Genomic DNA, 21,831 nt, shown 5'->3' with positions numbered 1-21,831 from the left:
GGATAGTTTTCAATTAGATAGCTGTCTTTTTGTCCAAAGCTTACATTGTTTATGGTGAGAATTTTCTCCATATGAATGGGTCTTTGCTATGCTGCTATATTGCTTTTTGGTCCTTTGTGCTGGTTTTGGATCTGATTTCTTGCTTATCATGGTCTTTCCAAAGCTTCAGTCTAAGCTAGCCAAATCCATTCCTAAATGTCCTAGATCTGGCTGGTTTATCAGCTGCTTTCCTCACCTAGGTGTTCACATGTAGGGAGCCTGGTTTAGGGTTGTGGATCACCATGGTTTTAAGACGTTTCCTCTGTTCTTCTTGGTCTTGGCCTCCATCATCAGCTCACTAAGCCTTCGCTACTTGGGTTTTCTTGCTATTTATTCCACTGACAGAAAGCTGTCTTGTAATGAGTGTTTTAATGATCTTCAAGGTCTGTCTGAGTTCCAACAACTTGTTGTTCGTGATCCTTTCTTGATACTTGATGTTAAATATAGCACATGGATAACACTGATTAAATTGCTCGTCAGCTCCTGATGTGCGGTTCCATGCTCCAAATCCCAAACCTTGAAGTCCAAGCATTTTTAATCCACTTGCAATAGAGAACCATAGGTGGAACAGCTTTAAAAACTTTCCAAGTTCCATGGGAAATGCTGAAGTGCTTCCTTATGACCTCAAGGGGCCCTGCCTAAACCTCAGGGGCTCTCTGTCAGCCCCCCTAGTAGATTTCCCCCCTCCTAAACAGTTTTCATTGTTTCCTAGAGCACTCAAACATGGCAGATTCCTTAATGGAGCACAGGGAATGAGACTTCACAATAGTATACCATGTGGGAATGTTGAAAACCTCTTTTTTTTATTGTGGACATTATATTCTGAATATCTAAGGGTGTAACTGCTCATTTGCTTTCGAACATAACTGTTCTAACTGCCACATCCCATTTGACCATAATAACTGCATGATTTGACTTAAACCTATTTTTGCATACGTTCCAGTATGTGTGGATGATGTTGAGGATGAATGTTTTAGGAGAGGACCACTTACAGCAGTAGCTTTTGCCCCTGGTTTAAGGAAACCATCTGATCACATGCTAGCCAGGTGTTTGGGATATAGAAAGGGAAAGACTGGGAGACAGGGCTGCTTTCTAAAATCACAGAGTACGTAAAGCATTTAAATTAATTCCATGATCATTTCAGAGTTTTTTAGACTAGGAAACTTCAGTTATAATGAGTGGGTGGTCCTGTTTCACTGCTCCTGTTTGGTTGTTCTGGATATTGCCAACTTCCCAAAAAGAAGCAGCATGGCCCAGTAAATGAAATGTGGGCCTGGGAGTCAGAAGGACCTGAGTTCAAATCCCAGCTCTGCCACTTGTCTGATGTGTGACCTGGGGTGAGTCACTTTACTTCTCTTTGCCTCAGTCACCTCATCTGTAAAATGGGGATTAAGACTGTGAGCCCCATGTGCCACATGCACCGTGTCCAACCTGATTAGCTTTGTATCCACCCCACTGTTTAGTACGGTGCCTGGCACATAGTAAGTACTTAACAGATACCATTTAAAATAAATAAAGATACCAAGGCTTTAATTTAGCAGTGATTTTTCCATTTGGATTTCCCACCAGCCCCTCATGCCTTCCTTACTCTCCCAAGCCAACCGAACCATGATATACAGCCATGGTGATATTCATAAGGAATAATAATAATGATGATGGTATTTGTTAAGCGCTTACTATGTGCCAAGCACTGTTCTAAGTGCTGAGGGAGATACAAGGTAATCAGGTTGTCACACATGGGGCTCACAGTCTTAATCCACATTTTACAGATGAGGTAACTGAGGCACAGGGAAGTTGTGACTTGCCCAAAATCACACAGCTGACAAGTGACGGAGCCGGGATTAGAACCCATGACCTGAAGTATAGGGCACACCAGTCAACAAACCTCTAATCGACTGTGGACTTCTATTCTTTCATAGTCTTTAAAACCATGAGAAATCTGCCTGGGCAGACCAATGATCCATCCAGCCAAGTACAGTGCCTCCAACAATTACAAAAGGATATTTGGAGGAACAGTATAGTGGTGACCACCTTAATAACCTTGGTACTCTTCATCCCACCTCTCCCAGAACTGAAATTTCTGGGACAGTTAACCAAGATTTTTTGAATGTAACCAAGCTAAAAAGTATGCTACACTTTACTTGTGTTCATATAAATTGTAACTTTTCCATTTCAAAGTGTTCTGTTGTGTAAAGCTGAGAAGAGTTTAGTCTTAAACCTTTAGCACATAAGTACCACTACCTTTGCTCTGGACAATGATTATGCACAGTAGGATGGAATTTTAAAGTGCAGGAGGGATTATAACTATCTGCTTTGTTTGTTTTTCAGCACTTCAGGGAACACCTTGACAAGCTTTTTGCCAAAGGGATTGGAATGCTGGCTATAGCTTTGAATGAAGCCTTCAACATGCTCAATGATGTAAGCTGTTAATTATCTTTTGCCATTCAGGGAATGGATCGGAATGTATTTTTATTCTGGTAATGTGCAGCCATAGTATTATTTGTAGCATTCTTTTTTAAAAATGGTTTTTGTTATGGCGCTACAATGTGCTAGGTACTGTACTAAGCTCTGGGGTAGATATAAAAAAAATCAAGTTGCACCCAGTCTGTGTCACACGAAGGGCTCACAGTCTTAATCTCCATTTTACAGATGAGCTAACTGAAGCACAGAGAAGTTAAGTGATTTGCCCCAGGTCACATATCAGACAAGTGGCAAAACCAGGGTTAAAACCCAGTTCCTCTGAATCCCAGTTCTGTGCTCTTCCCAGTAGGCCATGCTGCTTCTCATTATGAATGTCATGTAGAAAGAGTATTTTCAAAACACTCATAATTTCTTTATAGAAAATAACATTACAATCATTTTGGCATAATGTTCTTAGCTTAAGGATATATGCATTTCTTTGATTATTTATCTTTCAAAACATGTGGCCATATTATAATTTGCATAATAATGCTTATAATGTGTTTATACAGAAAGTTACTCATTGAAGTCTGAACTTCATACTAACAGGAAATCCTAAGGAAGGCTGTGAGCGTCTTCCCCCACTTTAAGTGAATGCTGCAACCTTTGAAATGTGTTCCTTAGAAGAGGAAGACACAGTATGCTAATTAAAATCAGGTCCTTGGTCTTTTCCTGAGACTTGCTTTTACAGAAAAAATAATAATGATAATTATGGTATTAGTTAAGCACTTACTATGTGCCAAGCACTGTACCAAGTGCTGGGGTGGATACAGGCAAATTGGGTTGCACACAGTTCTGTCCCACGTAGGGCTCACAGTCTCAATCCCCGTTTTAAAGATGAGGTAAATGAGGCACAGAGAAGTGAAGTGATTTTTCCCAAGGTGACACAGCAAATAAGTGGCAGATCTGGGTGGCACTAAAAGGCATACTTATAAGTAGTTGAATTCTGTGTCATTTTTGACATACATGAAATAGAGAATACCATTCTGCATTCATCAGTTATCTCCTCTCCCGCAAAATTGAGATTATTTCAATAAATTGCTCACTGGGTTTAAAGATTCCCTTAAATTTTTTGCAATGCAAAGCCAAAGAAGAGGAAAATGATAAGCAGTTCACCATAGTCATATCTCTTGTCAAAACTAGACAAAAAGCCAGTTTTCTCCATTGAGCTTTGTAAGGCACATTTGCTATGAGAATAAATATTTAATATCTGGTGTTTTGAACCCTTTGTTAACTTTTTAATAGTCTGTTAATTCCGAATCAGCTAAGCAAAATGGCCAGGATGGGTTTTTCACTTCTGATTTGCACTTTTTACAAATATTTTCCCACACTCGGTAGTCAAGAACACTTTCAGCATGCATGTCCTGTTTAGGAATATTGATATGACCAAAAAAAATTTGTAGAATTATTAATCAATTGGTAACACAAATGCCCACTATGAATGCAGTATGAATGCAAAACCTGCCGGTCTCACCTCCGCAACATTGCCAAGATCCGCCCTTTCCTCTCCATCCAAACCGCTACCCTGCTCGTTCAAGCTCTCATCCTATCCCATCTGGATTACTGTATCAGCCTCCTCTCCGATCTCCCATCCTCCTGTCTCTCCCCACTTCAATCCATACTTCACGCCGCTGCCTGGATTGTCTTTGTCCAAAAACGCTCTGGGCATGTTACTCCCCTCCTCAAAAATCTCCAGTGGCTACCAATCAACCTACGCATCAGGCAGAAACTCTTCACGCTTGGCTTCAAGGCTGTCCATCACCTCGCCCCCTCCTACCTCACCTCCCTTCTCTCCTTCTACAGCCCAGGCCGCACCCTCCGCTCCTCTGCTGCTAATCTCCTCATGGTGCCTCGTTCTCGCCTGTCCCGCCGTCGACCCCCGGCCCACGTCATCCCCCTGGCCTGGAATGCCCTCCCTCCGCCCATCCGCCAAGCTAGCTCTCTTCCTCCCTTCAAGGCCCTACTGAGAGCTCACCTCCTCCAGGAGGCCTTCCCAGACTGATCCCCCTCCTTCCTCTCTCCCTCCTCCCCCTTTCCATCCCCTCCGCCTTACCTCCTTCCCTTCCACACAGCACCTGTATATATGTATATATGTATGTACATATTTATTACTCTATTTATTTTACTTGTACATATTTATTCTATTTTATTTTGTTAATATGTTTTGTTTTGTTCTCTGTCTCCCCCTTCTAGACTGTGAGCCCACTGTTGGGTAGGGACTGTCTCTATATGTTGCCAACTTGTACTTCCCAAACGTTTAGTACAGTGCTCTGCACACAGTAAGCGCTCAATAAATACGATTGAATGAATGAATGAATGCAGTATTGGATCCAATAGGACAGTTGTCTCTGATTCGATTCTTCTTTAAACACTCAACAACCATCAGGATACTCTCCTGAAAAGACCTAATGTGTTCATCTCTGGAAAACATAGCTTTTCCTAATGTCCAAGTTCAGGACATACTTTCACTATGCCCATTTATTCATTCAGTTATATTAATTGAGCACTTACTGTGTGCAGAACTCTCAGTTCATTAGTTTCTGCCCCTAAAGATAGAAACCTGGGGCTTTTTGACATTTAAGCATGTTCAGAAGTGACTAACATCCTCTTAGGATCTGGTTCAATGTTTGTATTAATCATTTGACAAAGGCACCTGGCAAATTTCCAGAGAAATGATATTCCTTGGAGCCTTTTCAACTCATGTAGAAATAGTATTGGTAAATCACCAATCCAGTTGTAAGCTGATGCACTGATATATGATGGGTAACAGATCCCTCACTTGGACTCAGTCTGGGCCCTTTTTTATTCCTACCAACTCCTTTGTATTGTACTGTCCCGAGGGCTTAGTACAGTGCTGTGCACACAGAAAGTGCTCAATAAATACAATTGAATGAATGAATGAAAAGACACTGAATCACTTTGTTACTCACAGTTGGACCTTGGATACTGTAGTCCAGGCAGCAGTTCTCACTCCTGTAGAAATCCTCAACCAACCTAAAAATTGGTGGGCCAGGAAAATTGGAAATTTTGCACAACCAAAATGGAAGACTTAAGAGTAAGATAAAGTTCCCAAATCTTTCCATAATCGGCTTTAAAGTTTGTTTCAAGGTTAAGTATTTACAATAGTATGTGTTCCATCCATAAATAGAAATATTTCTCTGATATTCTTTAAAAAAAAATAAACTGGAACCTCTGAGCCTAAAGGCACATTATTTCCCATGAAAAACGGGTTTATCTGTGTTCTACTTTACCGGTATGACTTTTAAATATATGTAAATTGCAGGTTACCAATTGGTGTCACAGAACATACTGAAAACTATTTTTCTGAGAGAAATTATTGAAATTTTGGCTGAAGTTTTAAGTGACTCGGGTTACAGTAATTAAACTGAGTCAATTTTATCTTGCTATGATTAAACTTTCAGTTTTGTATTTGGTCAGGCCACATAAACACTCACAGTTACCAATACTAATATCCTTGAACAGGACATTCAAATCTACTTCCAAGCTTTTTCCAGCCAGCGATTTATGCAGTAGTCATTAGCCTCGGCAAGAACACAGACCTACTTGGTACAATAGTTAGCACCCACCATGTCGTGTGATAACTGCAATTATCTTTTTTGGTGATGAATATGATCTGTTCAGTAATTACCTTTTTATTTTTCTTAGCCAATTAAATAAAATTCTGTGACATTTCAAAGGCTGTTAATCACAACCAAATGCTGTAAATGTCAGAATGCATTGAAATTTCACTGCTAACTGATGAATCATTGAGTTAATTGTAGTTCATCATACGGCCCTTGTCATTGTTATTTTTATGGAAAACACTTTCATCACTCTTGCTATTCAATAGAAAAGTTCTAGACAAATTTGAAGATATGTTACTCATAAAATCACTTGAATTGCATCTTCAAAGTTCTCAAATAGCAAATTATCACATGGAATAGAGTAATGTATATCCAGGCAGAGAGTAAAATTGTTTTAAAATAAGTAGAAGACAGTCCACCTCCACCAATATCCTTTCTCCAAATACCTTCATATTAATTTAATTAATTTTTCTGGTAAAAAATAGTTTTCCAATTAGCTGCAGGAAAATTATTTCCTAAGACTTTTGGGTTCTAATAGCTTTGTTTTATAAAAATGTCCCTTCCTAGATTTTTATCATTGTCCCCACAAAGCACCTGGAAGCATCCAGGGATGTCAGGAGAGGGGCTGTAGGGCCCACTGCAGGATGCTAGAGCAGAAGTGAAAAGTGGTGATGGGGAAAAGTTCAATATCCCAAGCATTTAAGGGTTATGTAAAGTTTGCACTGTTTTCCAGTAGACAGACCCCATACCTAAAAATTATACCACCGAAACTCTCCTGGTGAAGGAAATGACAGTGATGATGGTGATGGCACTGTACCAGGTTTGCTGAACTCTGATGCAAAGTTTTGTACTGCCATAAGCAGAGCTAATATATAATTTCCCTAAGTTTCTTGGTGAAAGTGGTGCTGGTACTCTCAAAACATGTATTGGTTGAACCTTCCTTACAATGGCCCCGAAGACATGATTAAATCCAAAATCATATGGAGGCCAATTTGTCCCCCATATGACAATAATAGGTGGCCAAATTCTCTTAGTGTGAAATTCTGTGGGTTTATAAGCCCATTTCTGTTGCTTCCACATGTTTGCATCTATTTCCACCAATGCTAAGCAAAATTTGAAATTATAGTCTCACATGCCAGTACTGAAGGATTTCTAAAGTGAAATTGCAGCTTCAAACTGTAAATGAGTATTCTGAGATCAAGGGAAGCAGCAGGAAGAATTTATTCTCTGTCTTTAGTAAGCACTAGAGGCAAATATGAAACCCAGATCAATCTGCAGCAGGTGAATCAAGCTAAATTCCAACCCTTACCTACCTCCAGAGTGCTTTGGTTCCCCTAACCCTTGCATCTGATGAGCAGATGGGTGATTTGAACTCATTAGCTTATCAAATATTAACAGAAGCAATGTGGCCTAGTGGAAGGAGCACAGGCTTGGGAGTCAAAGGGCCTGGGTTCTAATCCTGGCTCCACCACTTATCTGATTTGTGACCTTGGGCAAGTCACTTAACTTCTCTGTGTCTCAGTTACCTCATCTGCAAAACGGAGATTGACTGTGAGCCCCATGTGGGAAATGGACTGTGTCCAACCTGATTATCTTGTATCTACCCCAGCACTTATACAGTGCCTGGAACATAGTAAGCACTTAACAAATACTATCAATGTCCCCACAAAGCACTTGGAACCATGCAAGGCTGTCAGAAGAGGGGTTCTAGGGCCCATTGCAGGATGCTAGAGCAGAAGTGAGAATCAGGTCAGACTGCAACCACCCCAAATTAGGAGGCAATGGCAAGATTGCCAACTGCTAAGAGTGCATTTTGCTAACAGTATGAATTACTGACTTGCAAATTATTTACGCTGAGCTCAAAAGCAGGATAGAACAGGTGTTCCAAGTGGGATGGGCCAAGGAGGGAGGATGCTCACATGGGAGCAGCCTGCCAGACTAGCAACAAACCACCCCCTGCAGGCGCCTACCACCTTAACTGAGTGAAGTGATGGCGAGGTCATTGACACCCCTGGGATTTTTCCTGCTGCAAACTTGTGTAGCAGCTGCCCAAATGTGTGGCTATACAAAAATTTTGAGAACTTTACAGACACAACCAATTTTAATGTTTTTTATAGACTGTCCATGAATTTCAATATGGTTGTCAACTTTGGGTTGATATTATGATGTATAGCAGCTAATATTAAAAAAAACATGATAAATATCATATTATGGCAGGCCAGTGTTCTGTTTTTGACAGTGAAGTGAGAGAATGCTTGGAGGAGATGTAATAGGGTTGTTCACCCTGAGTTCCATCCATATGCACTCTCTAAGACCTCTAACAATTCCCGTGCCGTAAAAGCTTCATGTCAATTTTGTAGAAAATCAGGACACTGGGACAGCATTTTCCTCAGTGATCATGAGAGAGGTGTGTATAGTGGTACAATCCCCTGTTTTCTGGTCCATCTTATTACAAGTTCCAGTATCCCTCAGAACTTAAAAAATGTGTTGAACATCCTTCCTTCACTCTCTCCAAACTGCTACCACATAATCCAATCACTTATCGTATCCCACCTTGATTACTTTATCAGCCTCCTTGCTGACCTCCCAGCCTCCTCTCTCTCCCCACTCCAGTCTATACTTTACTCTGCTTCCTGGATCATTTTTCTACAGAAACGTTCAGGCCATGTTTCCCCATTCCTCAAGAGGCTCCAGTGGTTGCCCATCCACCTCCACATTAAACAGAAACTCCTTACCACTGGCTTTAAAGCTCTCAATCACCTGTCCCCCTCCTACCTCACCTTGCTATCCTCCTACTACAACCCAGCCCACACACTTCACTCCTCTAGTGCTAACCTTCTCACTTTCCTCAATCTCATCTATCTTCCTGTGACCTCGTGCCCACGTCCTGCCTCTGGCCTGATACGCCATGCTTCCTCATATCCTACAATTTCTCTCCCCAATGTCAAAGCCTTATTGAAGACATATCTCCTCCAAAAGGCCTTCCCTAAGTCCTAAGCCCTCCTTACCTCTTCTCCCACTCCCTTCCCCATTGCCCTGACTCGCTCCCTTTATTCATTCATTGTCATATTTATTGAGCACTTACTGTGGGCAGAGCACTATACTAAGTGCTTGGAAAGTACAATTTGGCAACAAATAGACAATCCCTACCCAACAACAGCCTCACAGTCTAGAAGGGGGAAGACAGACAACAAAACAAGTGGACAGGCATCAATGTCAGTATAAATAGAATTGTAGATATTTACACATCATTAATAAAATAAATAGAATAATAAATATGTGCATATATACACAAGTGTTATGGGGTGGGGAGGGGAGTAGAGCAGAGGGAGGAAGTTGGGGAGATGAAGGGAGGAGGAGCAGAGGAAAAGGAGGACTCAGTCTGGGAAGGCCTCCTGGAGAAGGTAAGCTTTATTACCCCTCCACACAGCACTTATGTACATATATGCAATTTATTAATTTATATTAATGTCTGTTCCTCTAGACTGTAAGCAGCTTGTAGGCAGGGAATGTGTTTATTGTTGTATTGTACTCTCCCAAGTGCTTAGTACAATACTCTTCACACAGTAAGTATTCAGTAAATCTGATTGACTGACTGACAATAAGTACAAGCAAGGTTGTGAGTTCTTTAAGGGCAGAGACCATGTCTACTATCTCTACTCTACTCTCCCAAGCATTTAGTTTGTGTTCTGTGCAGTGCTCAGTAAATGCTAAATCAATCAATCAATCAATCGTATTTATTGAGCGCTTACTATGTGCAGAGCACTGTACTAAGCGCTTGGGAAGTACAAATTGGCAACACATAGAGACAGTCCCTACCCAACAGTGGGCTCACAGTCTAAAAGGGGGAGACAGAGAACAGAACCAAACATACCAACAAAATAAAATAAATAGGATAGAAATGTACAAGTAAAATAAATAGAGTAATAAATATGTACAACCATATATACATATATACAGGTGCTGTGGGGAAGGGAAGGAGGTAAGATGGGGGGATGGAGAGAGGGATGAGGGGGAGAGGAAGGAAGGGGCTCAGTCTGGGAAGGCCTCCTGGAGGAGGTGAGCTCTCAGCAGGGCCTTGAAGGGAGGAAGAGAGCTAGCTTGGCGGATGGGCAGAGGGAGGGCATTCCAGGCCCGGGGAATGACGTGGGCCGGGGGTCGACGGCGGGACAGGCAAGAACGAGGTACAGTGAGGAGATTAGCGGTGGAGGAGCAGAGGTTGCGGGCTGGGCAGTAGAAGGAGAGAAGGGAGGTGAGGTAGGAAGGGGCGAGGTGATGGAGAGCCCTGAAGCCGAGAGTGAGGAGTTTTTGCCTGATGCAGAGGTTGATTGGTAGCCACTGGAGATTTTTGAGGAGGGGAGTAATATGCCCAGAGCGTTTCTGGACAAAGATAATCCGGGCAGCAGCATGAAGTATGGATTGAAGTGGAGAGAGACACGAGGATGGGAGATCAGAGAGAAGGCTGGTGCAGTAGTCCAGACGGGATAGGATGAGAGCTTGAATGAGCAGGGTAGCAGTTTGGATGGAGAGGAAAGGGCGGATCTTGGCAATGTTGCGGAGCTGAGACCGGCAGGTTTTGGTGACGGCTTGGATGTGAGGGGTGAATGAGAGAGCGGAGTCGAGGATGACACCAAGGTTGCGGGCTTGTGAGATGGGAAGGATGGTAGTGCCGTCAACAGAGATGGGAAAGTCCGGGAGAGGGCAGGGTTTGGGAGGGAAAGGGAAGGCAAGGAGTTCAGTCTTCGACATGTTGAGCTTTAGGTGGCGGGCGGACATCCAGATGGAGATGTCCTGAAGACAGGAGGAGATGCGAGCCTGGAGGGAGGGGGAGAGAGCAGGGGCAGAGATGTAGATCTGGGTGTCATCAGCGTAGAGATGATAGTTGAAGCCGTGGGAGCGAATGAGGTCACCAAGGGAGTGAGTGTAGATTGAGAACAGAAGGGGACCAAGCACTGAACCTTGGGGAACCCCCACAGTAAGAGGATGGGAGGGGGAGGAGGAGCCTGCAAAAGAGACTGAGAAAGAGCGATCGGAGAGATAAGAGGAGAACCAGGAGAGGACGGAGTCTGTGAAGCCAAGGTCAGATAGCGTGTTGAGGAGAAGGGGGTGGTCCACAGTGTCAAAGGCAGCTGAGAGGTCGAGGAGGATTAGGACAGAATATGAGCCGTTGGATTTGGCAAGCAGGAGGTCATTGGTGACCTTTGAGAGGGCAGTTTCCGTGGAATGAAGGGGACGGAAGCCAGACTGGAGGGGGTCGAGGAGAGAGTTGTTGTTGAGGAATTCTAGGCAGCGCGTGTAGACAACTCGTTCAAGGAGTTTGGAAAGGAATGGTAGGAGGGATATGGGACGATAACTAGAAGGTGAGGTGGGGTCAGGAGAGGGTTTTTTTAGGATGGGAGAGACATGGGCATGTTTGAAGGCAGAGGGGAAGGAACCAGTGGAGAGTGAGTGGTTGAAGATGGAAGTTAAGGAGGGGAGAAGGGAAGGAGCGAGAGATTTCATAAGATGAGAGGGAATGGGGTCAGAAGCACAGGTGGCCAGAGTAGCACTTGAGAGGAGGGAGGAGAGTTCCTCTGAGGATACCACTGGGAAGGATGGGAGAGTAGCAGAGAGTGTTGAGAGCCGGGGGGATGGAGAAAGGGGGGAAGAGACTTTGGGGAGGTCGGACCTGATGGATTTAATTTTGTTAATGAAGTAGGAGGCCAGATCGTTGGGGGTGAGGGAAGGAGGAGGGGGAAGATCAAGTCAGCAGTAGCTAGCAGGGTCAGTGCAACACATGCTGACCAGATAAACCAGGGTAATGTCAATTCTATGACATTTGTGTATTTTCCTAAAATTTCTTAGGCAGCTTACAAAGATCCTAGGCTGCCTGAGCTAAATTGGTCATCTAGGGTAGAGCTTAATTATGAATCTCCCATCCGTGAATCTGTTCAAACTCTTCTTAAGCATATTCATGACTTCCTATGGCCATGAACTCCATTTGTTTAACACCCACCATGAGAAAACGTTTTGTTTCCTTTTGTTTGTCTTGAGCCTGCCCTTCTCAAACTTCAGTGGTTGTCCCCTAGTCCAAGTATTGTATGATTTTTGTGATTCTATGACAGCCAGATGTATTTATTTGTTAGCCGTCACCATCTAGAACAACGAAGATCTCCCTGTTGTTGCCTTGGCAAACCATGCATTTTCATGGGTTTTTTTATTTTGTCTTTTGGTGTACTCATCCTGCTCTCCCCTGCCCCAGGTCCTCCCATTATCCTTTAAGTATGTGTCCCTGTTGGACGTTTCCACCACACTGTCCTGAAACCCAGAACCCATCTGTCCATACTAGCTCCTACTACACTGACCACCTGCCCTGATACCCTGAACTCACCCTTTCTGTATTTTTTTCAGCCCTCCCCACCCTGTTCTTCTCTCTGTAGTGTTCGTCCCATTCTAGCCCACACTGACCCATGGTCCCCAAAGCCATATGGGAGTGGAATAGAACCCTTGAAACACTTGCAGGTCTTCATGGGACGCAAGTGGTAGGGGCTGAAGTGTGCTTGATGCTGCAAGGGCAGAACACATTTTAAAAAAGGTGTGGGTGGGGTTGCATTTGGAGTTTCAGAGCACAAGGTCGAAGTAGCAGGTTGAGGAGCAGAGATGGAGACAGCTTTAGGGTTTTGGGATGGTGTAGTCAGGCAAGAAGGTAGGTAAGCCATGATGGGGATTCATGTTTAAACAGTGGTAGCATAAATGTGGGAGGAGGGCAGGCAGAGTATGTAGATGTAAGACAATAGTTTGCCAAGGCAACAGCTGGTGGCAACAGGGATCTTTCTATGGCACTGATCAGGGGTTGTGAATTCACACCTTTATAACATAAGCTATTTGGAGAGCAATATTTTGTTTCACGCTGTTCAATCCTACCTTATGGAACAGTGGAATTTAAAAGGCTTCCCTTAGGGGTTTATCATTTTATCCTGAGCAATTGTTTAGAAGCAGCGTGGCTCAGTGGAAAGAACACAGGCTTGGAAGTCAGAGGTCATGGGTTCAAATTCCGGCTCCCCCACTTGTCAGTTGTGTGACCTTGGGCAAGCCACTTAACTTCTCTGTGCCAGTTGGGCAAGCCACTTAACTTCTCTGTGCCAGTTACCTCATTTGTAAAATGGGGATTAAGACTGTGAGCCCTACATGGGACAACCTGATCACCTTCTATCCCCCAGCACTTAGAACAGTATTTCACACATAGTAAGCGCTTAACAAATGCCATTATCATTAGTAGTAGTAGTAGTATCTATTAAAGTAAAAAAAAGTGTGTTACATTTCACGAGAATCACATTCTGAAGAATTGTGCATGCTTAAAGGTATAGATTTTTGGACTCTACTTTCCCACTACTTGCCACCTGCTACACACCTATTGCATGTGCTCACATGACTCTTTCTTGCTTTAATACAGCCTGAATTATTTCATGTGAATTCTTATAAAATTACGATCAGATTAACAATAATCTTAGAGTTTTATATGGCATCTTCTTGTTTCCTCTATGTTCTTTTGTAGGCTACTCTATTGATACATCTTCCAGTCATGTATCGAACTTTCACCAAATTATCTTTTCACAGTTCAACCACACAGGACAAGGGAGTATTTGCAGTCAGGCTATCATGCTTATTACCGATGGGGCAGTGGATACCTACGATACAATCTTCGCCAAATATAATTGGCCGGACCGGAAGGTAAGTCATTTGTGACCCATGTAAAGTCTGAAAACAAAAATAATTCATTTGTAACTTCCAAATGTCCCTCAGATACTATTTTGGGTCTGGGTAGTTCCATAGCCTACTATTTATTAGATGACCCAAAAGCTACTTGCACTACTTAATATGATTTTCTGAACTTCATTCAGTAAAAGGGGAAACAAGCAAAACTCTTCTTACAGGCACAGGCTATATTTCAAGAGAGAATTGAAAACAGCAAAACTCAGCTTGCTCACTCTCCTATAATCGTGACAGAAAATACCTTAGCACTGTTTTCACCACACCACTGATCATTTAACATTTAATGCCAATGAATCTAGACCTGCCATTGGATCTAGGCTTCTATCTACCCCAGTGCTTAGTACAATGACTGGCATATAGTAAGTGCTTAACAAATATTATTATTGTAGAGAAGCAACATTGCTTAATGGATAGAGAACAGGCCTGGTAGTCAGAGGTCACAGGTAATGAGTTCTAATCCTGGCTCTGTCACATGTCCGCTGTATGACCTTGGACAAGTCACTTAACTTCTCTTCCTCAGTTACCTCATCTATAAAATGGAGATTAAGACCGGGAGCCCCATGTGAGGCTGGGATCGTGTCCAACCTGATTAGCTTGTACCTACCCTAGAGTTTAGAACAGTGCTTGGCACATAGTAAGCGCTTAACAAATGCCGTAATTAATATTATTCATTATTATTATTTGGCTAAATTATTTGTGTCCCGAGACAAGTACTCTCCCATTTAGTATGGACTTTCTAAACTTATTTATTGCTAATCACATCATATGCATTACTGTTCTTGCCCAAATACCTCCCTGGTAGTAAATTAGATGATCATCATTTCAGGCCACTGAAGGACTATAATTAGTGCCATCTTAGTTATTTGTATAAGGCCCTATAAGGTCCCCAAATTGCTTAAATGGTGAACATGTCTTTTCAAAGATATGACTTATTACCATGTATGGGTAGGGGACTGGAGAACGAAGGTCACACGTTTCTTGGTTTGTATTGAAAACTCAGGCGATCTGCTGACTCTTGCTTAAGTGTGAATTATTCCCTTTTGGGTCGTGTGAGTATGGTCAAAGACTTTACAAAGAGTTGAGTTTATGTCTTCTGATTATGAGGGGAAAAATCTGTACAGTTGTTTTCTGCAAAGTGAAAGTCTCCTAATTCCCCAGAAAAGGTAGTGGAAATTGGTTTTCAGGGAAATTTCTATTTGGGGGAAATTCATGGTTAAATAGTGCAGATAGATGCTTCTGTTAACTTATCCTAATGACATTAAAAGGGGCGAAAGGAAATGAGGATAGTTAGGAGGAGGAGAGGCTGGCATTGATACCTGCGATGAAAGCCAATGCAAATATCATAAGGCAAATAGAATTTTTGTGGCTTAATGATTTTTGGAAACTATTTAGCAAGCTGCTCTGAAGCATTAAGATCCCATTTAGAACCAATATGAAGTGGCTGAATGGGTCCTTTAAAGTGCAAATACATGAACACAAAGGATTTCAATCACATGCAGATCACATAGTAAGCTATTCAAATCAAGTCTGCATAGATGCATTCAAAAAGTAGTAGATAGAAATTTTGTTATTTGTAACATTCTGCCCTTACTAGGAGAAATAAACTGAGGGCGCATTTGGCCTTTCCAAGATCATAATTGTTCAGATAAAGCACAAGCCTAGACTTATCTTTCCAGGTTGAGCAATATTGATTTCATGCCAGGTGCTCTCATGGATTAATTGAATCCAGGATCCTGGAAGTTTCAGAGGTCTATGAGGTTCTATTTCATTGTCCACACTTAAAGCATTGTCAAGAAGGAAAAATGAAGTGAAAGGATATTTTCATCTGATTTTAAAAAATGATAGTGATGAAGATAAGTATCTCTCTCCCCTTGCCTCATCTGAGGAACTTCCAGCAGCTAAATCAATCACTTTAATGTTATCTATTGAACTCTTACTGTGCGTGTTGGACTAACTGTTTGGGAGAGTACAACAGATTTATTAGACACATTCCTTGCCCACAGGGAGATTACAGAGTAGGGGGAGACAGACATTAAAATAAGCCAGCACTTAGAACACTGCTCCAGCGCTTAACAAATATCATGATTATTGTTATTATTATTACATAAGGCTGTGAGGCTGAGGATGGGATAAATATCACGTGCTTAAAAGGTACAAATCCAAGTGCAAAGAAGGGGGAGGGAGTTGGGGGAATGGGGGCTTAGTTGGGGAAGGCCTCTTAAAGGAGATGTGATTTTAATGAGGCTTTGAAGGTGGGGAGAGTGGTCTGTCAGTTATAAAGGGGGATGGAGGCCAGAGGCTGAAATGTGGGCAAGAGATCCTATGCAAATCAGTTTTTTTTGTTTTTAATACGTCAGTGCAGTGATCATCAATGTAACTTGACCTTACTTTGTGGGAGGATTCTTGAAAATATGATCACCAGATTGCCTCCTGACATGTTAGTGGGGTGATAGGATAAGATAGTAGCTGCAGCAGGATGGCAGGGAGTTATGTACTTCTTTCTGGCATGTGACGAAAATGATGCACAAAATTGAAGGTCAGGGAGCATGGTAGTAACAAGGGTAGAAATGAGGAGCCCTGCACAGCATTAGTTCATGGCTCAGTGAAAAGAGCATGGGCTTTGGAGTCAAAGGTCATGAGTTCAAGTCCCAGCTCCGCTACTTGTCAGCTGTGTGACTTTGGGCAAGTCACTTAACTTCTCTGTGCCTCAGTTACCTCATCTGTAAAATGAGAATTAAGACAGTGAGCCCCACGTGGGACAACCTGATTACTTTGTATCCCCCCCCCCCCAGCTTTTAGAACAGTGCTTGGCACATAGTAAGCACTTAACAAATGCCATTATTATTGTTATCGTCATTATTATCTTACACTTAAGGAAGCAGCATGGCCTAGTGGATAGAGCATGGGCTTGGAAGTCAGGAGGACATGGGTTCTGATTCTGGCTCTGCCACTTATCTGTTGTGTGACCTTGGGCAAGTGACTTCACTTCTCTAGGCCTCAGTTACTTCACCTGTAAAATGGGGATTATGACTGAGCCCCATGTGGGACAGGGACCGTGACCAACTGGATTTGCTTGTATCCACCCCAGTACTTAGGTCAGTGCTTGACACATGGTAAGCATTTAACAAATGCCACTATCGTTACTTATCTGCTCTTTTTGCCTGTTACTCTGCAGTTTTCTCTTTTACCTCCTCTCAACCTAGCTTTCTGATTGTTCCCTGCTCTCATCTCTTCATTCATTCAATCATATTAATTGAGCACTTACTGTGTGCAGGGCACTGTGCTAAGCGCTTCACAAGTACAAGTCGGCAACATATAGAGATGATCCCTACCGAACAGCAGGCTCACAGTCTAGAAGGGGGAGACAGACAACAAAACATATTAACAAAATAAAATAAATAGAATAGTAAATATGTACAAGTAAAATAGAGTAATAAATCTGTACAAACTTATGCAGGTGCTGTGGGGAGGGGAAGGAGGTAGAGCGGGGGGAAGGGGAGGGTGAGAGGAAGGAGGGGGCTCAGGCTGGGAAGGCCTCCTGGAGGAGGTGAGCTCTCAGTAGGGCTTTGAAGGGAGGAAGAGAGCTAGCTTGGCGGATGTGCAGAGGGAGGGCATTCCAGGCCAGGGGGAGGACATAGGCTGGGGGTCGACGGCAGGACAGGTGAGATTGTTAATATGTTTTGTTCTGTTCTCTGTCTCCCCCTTCTAGACTGTGAGCCCACTGTTGGGTAGGGATCGTCTCTATATGTTGCCAACTTGTACTTCCCAAGCACTTAGTACAGTGCTCTGCACACAGTAAGCGCTCAATAAATACGAATGAATGAATGAATGAACGAGGCACAGTATGGAGGTTAGCAGCAGAGGAGCGGAGGGTGCGGGCTGGGCTATAGAAGGAAAGAAGGGAGGGGAGGTAGGTTGGGACGAGGTTATGAGGGCCTTGAAGCCAAGAGTGAGGAGTTTTTGCCTGATGCGTAGGTTGATTGGTAGCCACTGGAGATTTTTGAGGAGGGGAGTAACATGCCCAGAGCATTGCTGCACAAAGATGATCCAGGCAGCAGCGTGAAGTTAGATTGAAGTGGGGAGAGACAGGAGGATGGGAGATCAGAGAGGAGGCTGATGCAGTAATCCAGTCGGGGTAGGATGAGAGATTGAACCAGCAGGGTAGCGGTTTGGATGGAGAGGAAAGGGCGGATTTTGGCGATGTTGCGGAGGTGAGACCGGCAGGTTTTGGTGACAGATTGGATGTGAGGGGTGAACGAGAGAGCAGAGTCGAGGATGACACCAAGGTTGCGTGCTTGTGAGACGGGAAGGATGGTACTGCTGTCAACAGTGATGGGAAAGTCAGGGACAGGGCAGGGTTTGGGAGGGAAGATGAGGAGTTCAGTCTTGGACATATTGAGTTTTAGATGGCGGGCAGACATCCAGATGGAGATGTCTTGAAGGCAGGAGGAGACACGAGCCTGAAGGGAGGGAGAGAGAGCAGGGGCAGAGATGTGCATTTGGGTGTCATCAGGGTAGAGATGATAGTTGAAGCCGTGGGAGCGAATGAGTTCACCAAGGGAGTGAGTGTAGATAGAGAACAGAAGGGGACCAAGAACTGACCCTTGAGGAACCCCTACAGTAAGGGGATGGGAGGGGGAGGAGGAGCCCGCAAAAGAGACTGAGAATGAACGGCCAGAGAGATAAGAGGAGAACCAGGAGAGGACAGAGTCTGTGAAGCCAAGGTTGGATAGCATGTTGAGGAGAAGGGGGTGGTCCACAGTGTCGAAGGCAGCTGAGAGGTCAAGGAGGATTAGGATAGAGTATGAGCCGTTGGATTTGACAAGTAGGAGGTCATTGGTGACCTTTGAGAGGGCAGTTTTGGTGGAATGTAGGGGACAGAAGCCAGATTGGAGGGGGTCGAGGAGAGAGTTGGCATTGAGGAATTTGAGGCAGCGGGTATAGATGACTCGTTCAAGGAGTTTGGAAAGGAATGGTAGGCAGGAGATAGGGCAATAACTAGAAGGGGAGGTGGGGTCAAGAGAGGGATTTTTAGGATGGGGGAGATGTGGGCATGTTTGAAGGCAGAGGGGAAGGAACCAGTGGAGAGTGAGCGGTTGAAGATGGAAGTTAAGGAGGGGAGGAGGGATGGGGTGAGAGATTTCATAAAATGAGAGGGAATGGGGTCAGAAGCACAGGTGGCCAGAGTAGTACTTGAGAGGAGGGAGGAGATCTCATCTGAGGATACTTCTGGGAAGGATGGGTGAGTATCGGAGAGGGTTGAGAGCCGGGGGGTTGGAGAAGGGGTGGGGAGTGACTTTGGGGAGCTCAAACCTGATGGAGTTAATTTTATTAATGAAATAGGAGGCCAGATCGTTGGGGGTGAGGGAAGGAGGAGGGGGAGAAACAGGGGACCTGAGAAGGGAGTTAAATGTCCAGAAGAGCTGACGGGGATGATGGGCATAGGTGTCAATAAGGGAGGAGAAATATTTTTGTCTGGCACAAACATGTGTCTCTTCCACCCATATTCCGTCACTTATGAGGTTTCTGCTGTCTGAAACCCCCTCATTCCACAAATCTGGCAGACAACAGGGCTCCTTTTATTTAATGCCTACCTAAAATCCCACCTCTATTTTGTCTCCCTCATCATTGAATTCTTGCTCATATCCTCTCTCCTGCCTGGAACTCCCTCCCCATTGATATCCAACAGATCCCCACTCTCTCCATCTTCAGAGCCCTACTTAAATCATCTCCTCCAGTAAGCCCTCCATGACTAACCTCTCATCTCCCCACCCTATCCTCCCTCCTTTCTGCATTTATAACCCGTAGCACTTTGATGTTCATTCCAACCTCACCACACTTACGTACATCTTATACCCTCTGGCTCTCACTATCTGGAAGTTATTACGTTGTCTCTCTCCCCCACTAGATTGCGAGCAGGGATCATGTCTACCAACTATACTGTACTGTGCTCTTCCAAATGCTTAGTACAGTGCTCTGTACACAATCAGTGATCTATAAATACCTTTGATTAAAATGATGTAGCTCATGATTGAGAGTAGGGAGGGAAATGAGAGATGAGTCAGGAAAAGTCTCATGGAGGAGTTGTGAAGACTTTGAAGGTGGGGAGAGTAGTGGTCTGGATGTGAAGGGGAAGGGTGTTCCAGCAGGAGGAAGGGTGTGAACAAATTGTTGAGAGTGAGAGATACAAGAGTGAGGTACATTGTATGTATGTCAGTCAACTGGACATTGAATTAGTTCCTTTAATTATTCTATTTCATGCCCTATTAGAGAGTAAGCTCCTTGTGGGCAGGAAATATGTCGCTTGTTTTGTATTTCCCAACAACTCAGTACAGTGTATTGCATCCTGGTTGCTCAGTGAATACTATTACTACTACTACCCCCCACTTTTTATTTCAGCCACTTCTCTGTTAGCAACTTCATTCAGTAGGAGTAGCAATTGACAATGCTTTGCCCAAGTAAAGATTTGGGAACATACAAAATAAATGTAAAACATGATCCCTTCCTTTACGGAGCTTACAATTGAATGAGCAAGGCAGGAAGATATAATTGATGAATACTGAATAACAAAAGAGCAGATGTAAATAATACAGATGTATAACCAAATAAATAACAAATGAAAAATCCATTTATCTGCTGATGTATGGACTTTTGCAGCTGGTAATAGAGAGGTTTCATATTTCTGCACATGCTGCTTGTGTGGTTATCCTTTTGAGCTGCTTCAGTTGATGTTTCATCCAGGTTTCACTAAACATTAGAGTGAATTTCTGTTATTTTTCCCTTCCTTCCTATCTTTCTGTCATTCACCCACTCCCTCCCTTTTTCTCTTTTTGTGTCCTCATTTTTCTCCCTCCTTCCTTAACCCTCTCTCTTTTCTTTCTGTCTTCTTTTCCTGGTCTTTTCTTGGCTCCACCCCATCTCCAAATTTGTGCTCCCAAAACGATATCACTTTATGTCATTGAGTTAGTGATTGATCAGTTCTTCATCTGAATATTGCAAGATACTGTGTGCCTAGCTTGTTTATTTTATATTAACAGTGATTGGTCAAGAACCTGAAGCTAAATATCACAGAAAAACTGAATGCTAATCTGAGATGCAGTATAAGAGATTTAAAGAAAAAATATTTAAGAACAATCATACAGGATCTCTATTATGGAGGAAAGTGGTAAACTCTATTAACAATCAGCAAGAAAAGGGAAAAGGCAGAGGAGAGCAAGTATCTAGGCAAGAAAAAGAAATGTGGATGTAGGTAGATTTTTGGTTGTACATATTTATTACTCTATTTATCTATTTATTTATTTATTTTACTTGTACATTTCTATCCTACTTATTTTATTTTGTTGGTATGTTTGGTTCTGTTCTCTGTCTCCCCCTTTTAGACTGTGAGCCCACTGTTGGGTAGGGACTGTCTCTATGTGATGCCAATTTGTACTTCCCAAGCGCTTAGTACAGTGCTCTGCACATAGTAAGCGCTCAATAAATACGATTGATTGATTGATTGATTGATTGATTTTTATTAAAGAAGCATCTTGTCATTCCACTACCAAGAAGCTATTCAGTGTCCCTGAGTTCCTGTGTTTGAAATCCATATAATTGAGCAATTTTCCTCCCCTCCCCACCTGCCCAACATCCTTGCAGTTCATCGTGAGACTCAAATCCAGTGTCTCACAGTTTTAGGATTTTTTTTTAGTTAAAAAGCACTGAATTCATTCAGTTCATTCAATCATATTTATTGAGCACTTATTGTGTGCAGATAATGAGCATCTTTATGTATATCTATGACCCTTTATTACCAAAACCATATTTTAAATGGCCATCTAATCCAAAAGAATTATCCAGAAGTACTCAAGCAGCACTCCTTTTCCTTACCTCTCTCCCCTGTAGTATCAAATGACGAAATATTAAATTGTGATGTGTGTGCAGTATGTATGTAAATAATAAATATTGAAAGCAAAGGTGAAACAAAATGGTCAGGTTGACAACAGATCAGGTGAAA

At 43.0% G+C, this 21,831-nt stretch overlaps 1 protein-coding gene across 1 annotated transcript in view; it reads left to right on the top strand.

Moving 5' to 3' along the window:
- CACNA2D3 (calcium voltage-gated channel auxiliary subunit alpha2delta 3) overlaps window positions 1-21,831 on the top strand; it is a 1,043,639-nt gene that overhangs the window by 541,163 nt on the left and 480,645 nt on the right. Inside the window, exons 10-11 of the mRNA XM_038772667.1 lie at window positions 2,368-2,457; window positions 13,680-13,793. Coding sequence (XP_038628595.1) covers window positions 2,368-2,457; window positions 13,680-13,793 — 204 coding nt within the window. The remainder of the gene's footprint in view (window positions 1-2,367; window positions 2,458-13,679; window positions 13,794-21,831) is intronic.

Source organism: Tachyglossus aculeatus, chromosome X1 (assembly GCF_015852505.1).
Source record: "Tachyglossus aculeatus isolate mTacAcu1 chromosome X1, mTacAcu1.pri, whole genome shotgun sequence".
In the NCBI taxonomy this organism is placed as follows: domain Eukaryota; kingdom Metazoa; phylum Chordata; class Mammalia; order Monotremata; family Tachyglossidae; genus Tachyglossus; species Tachyglossus aculeatus.
This window is presented reverse-complemented; position numbering and strand designations above follow the sequence as displayed.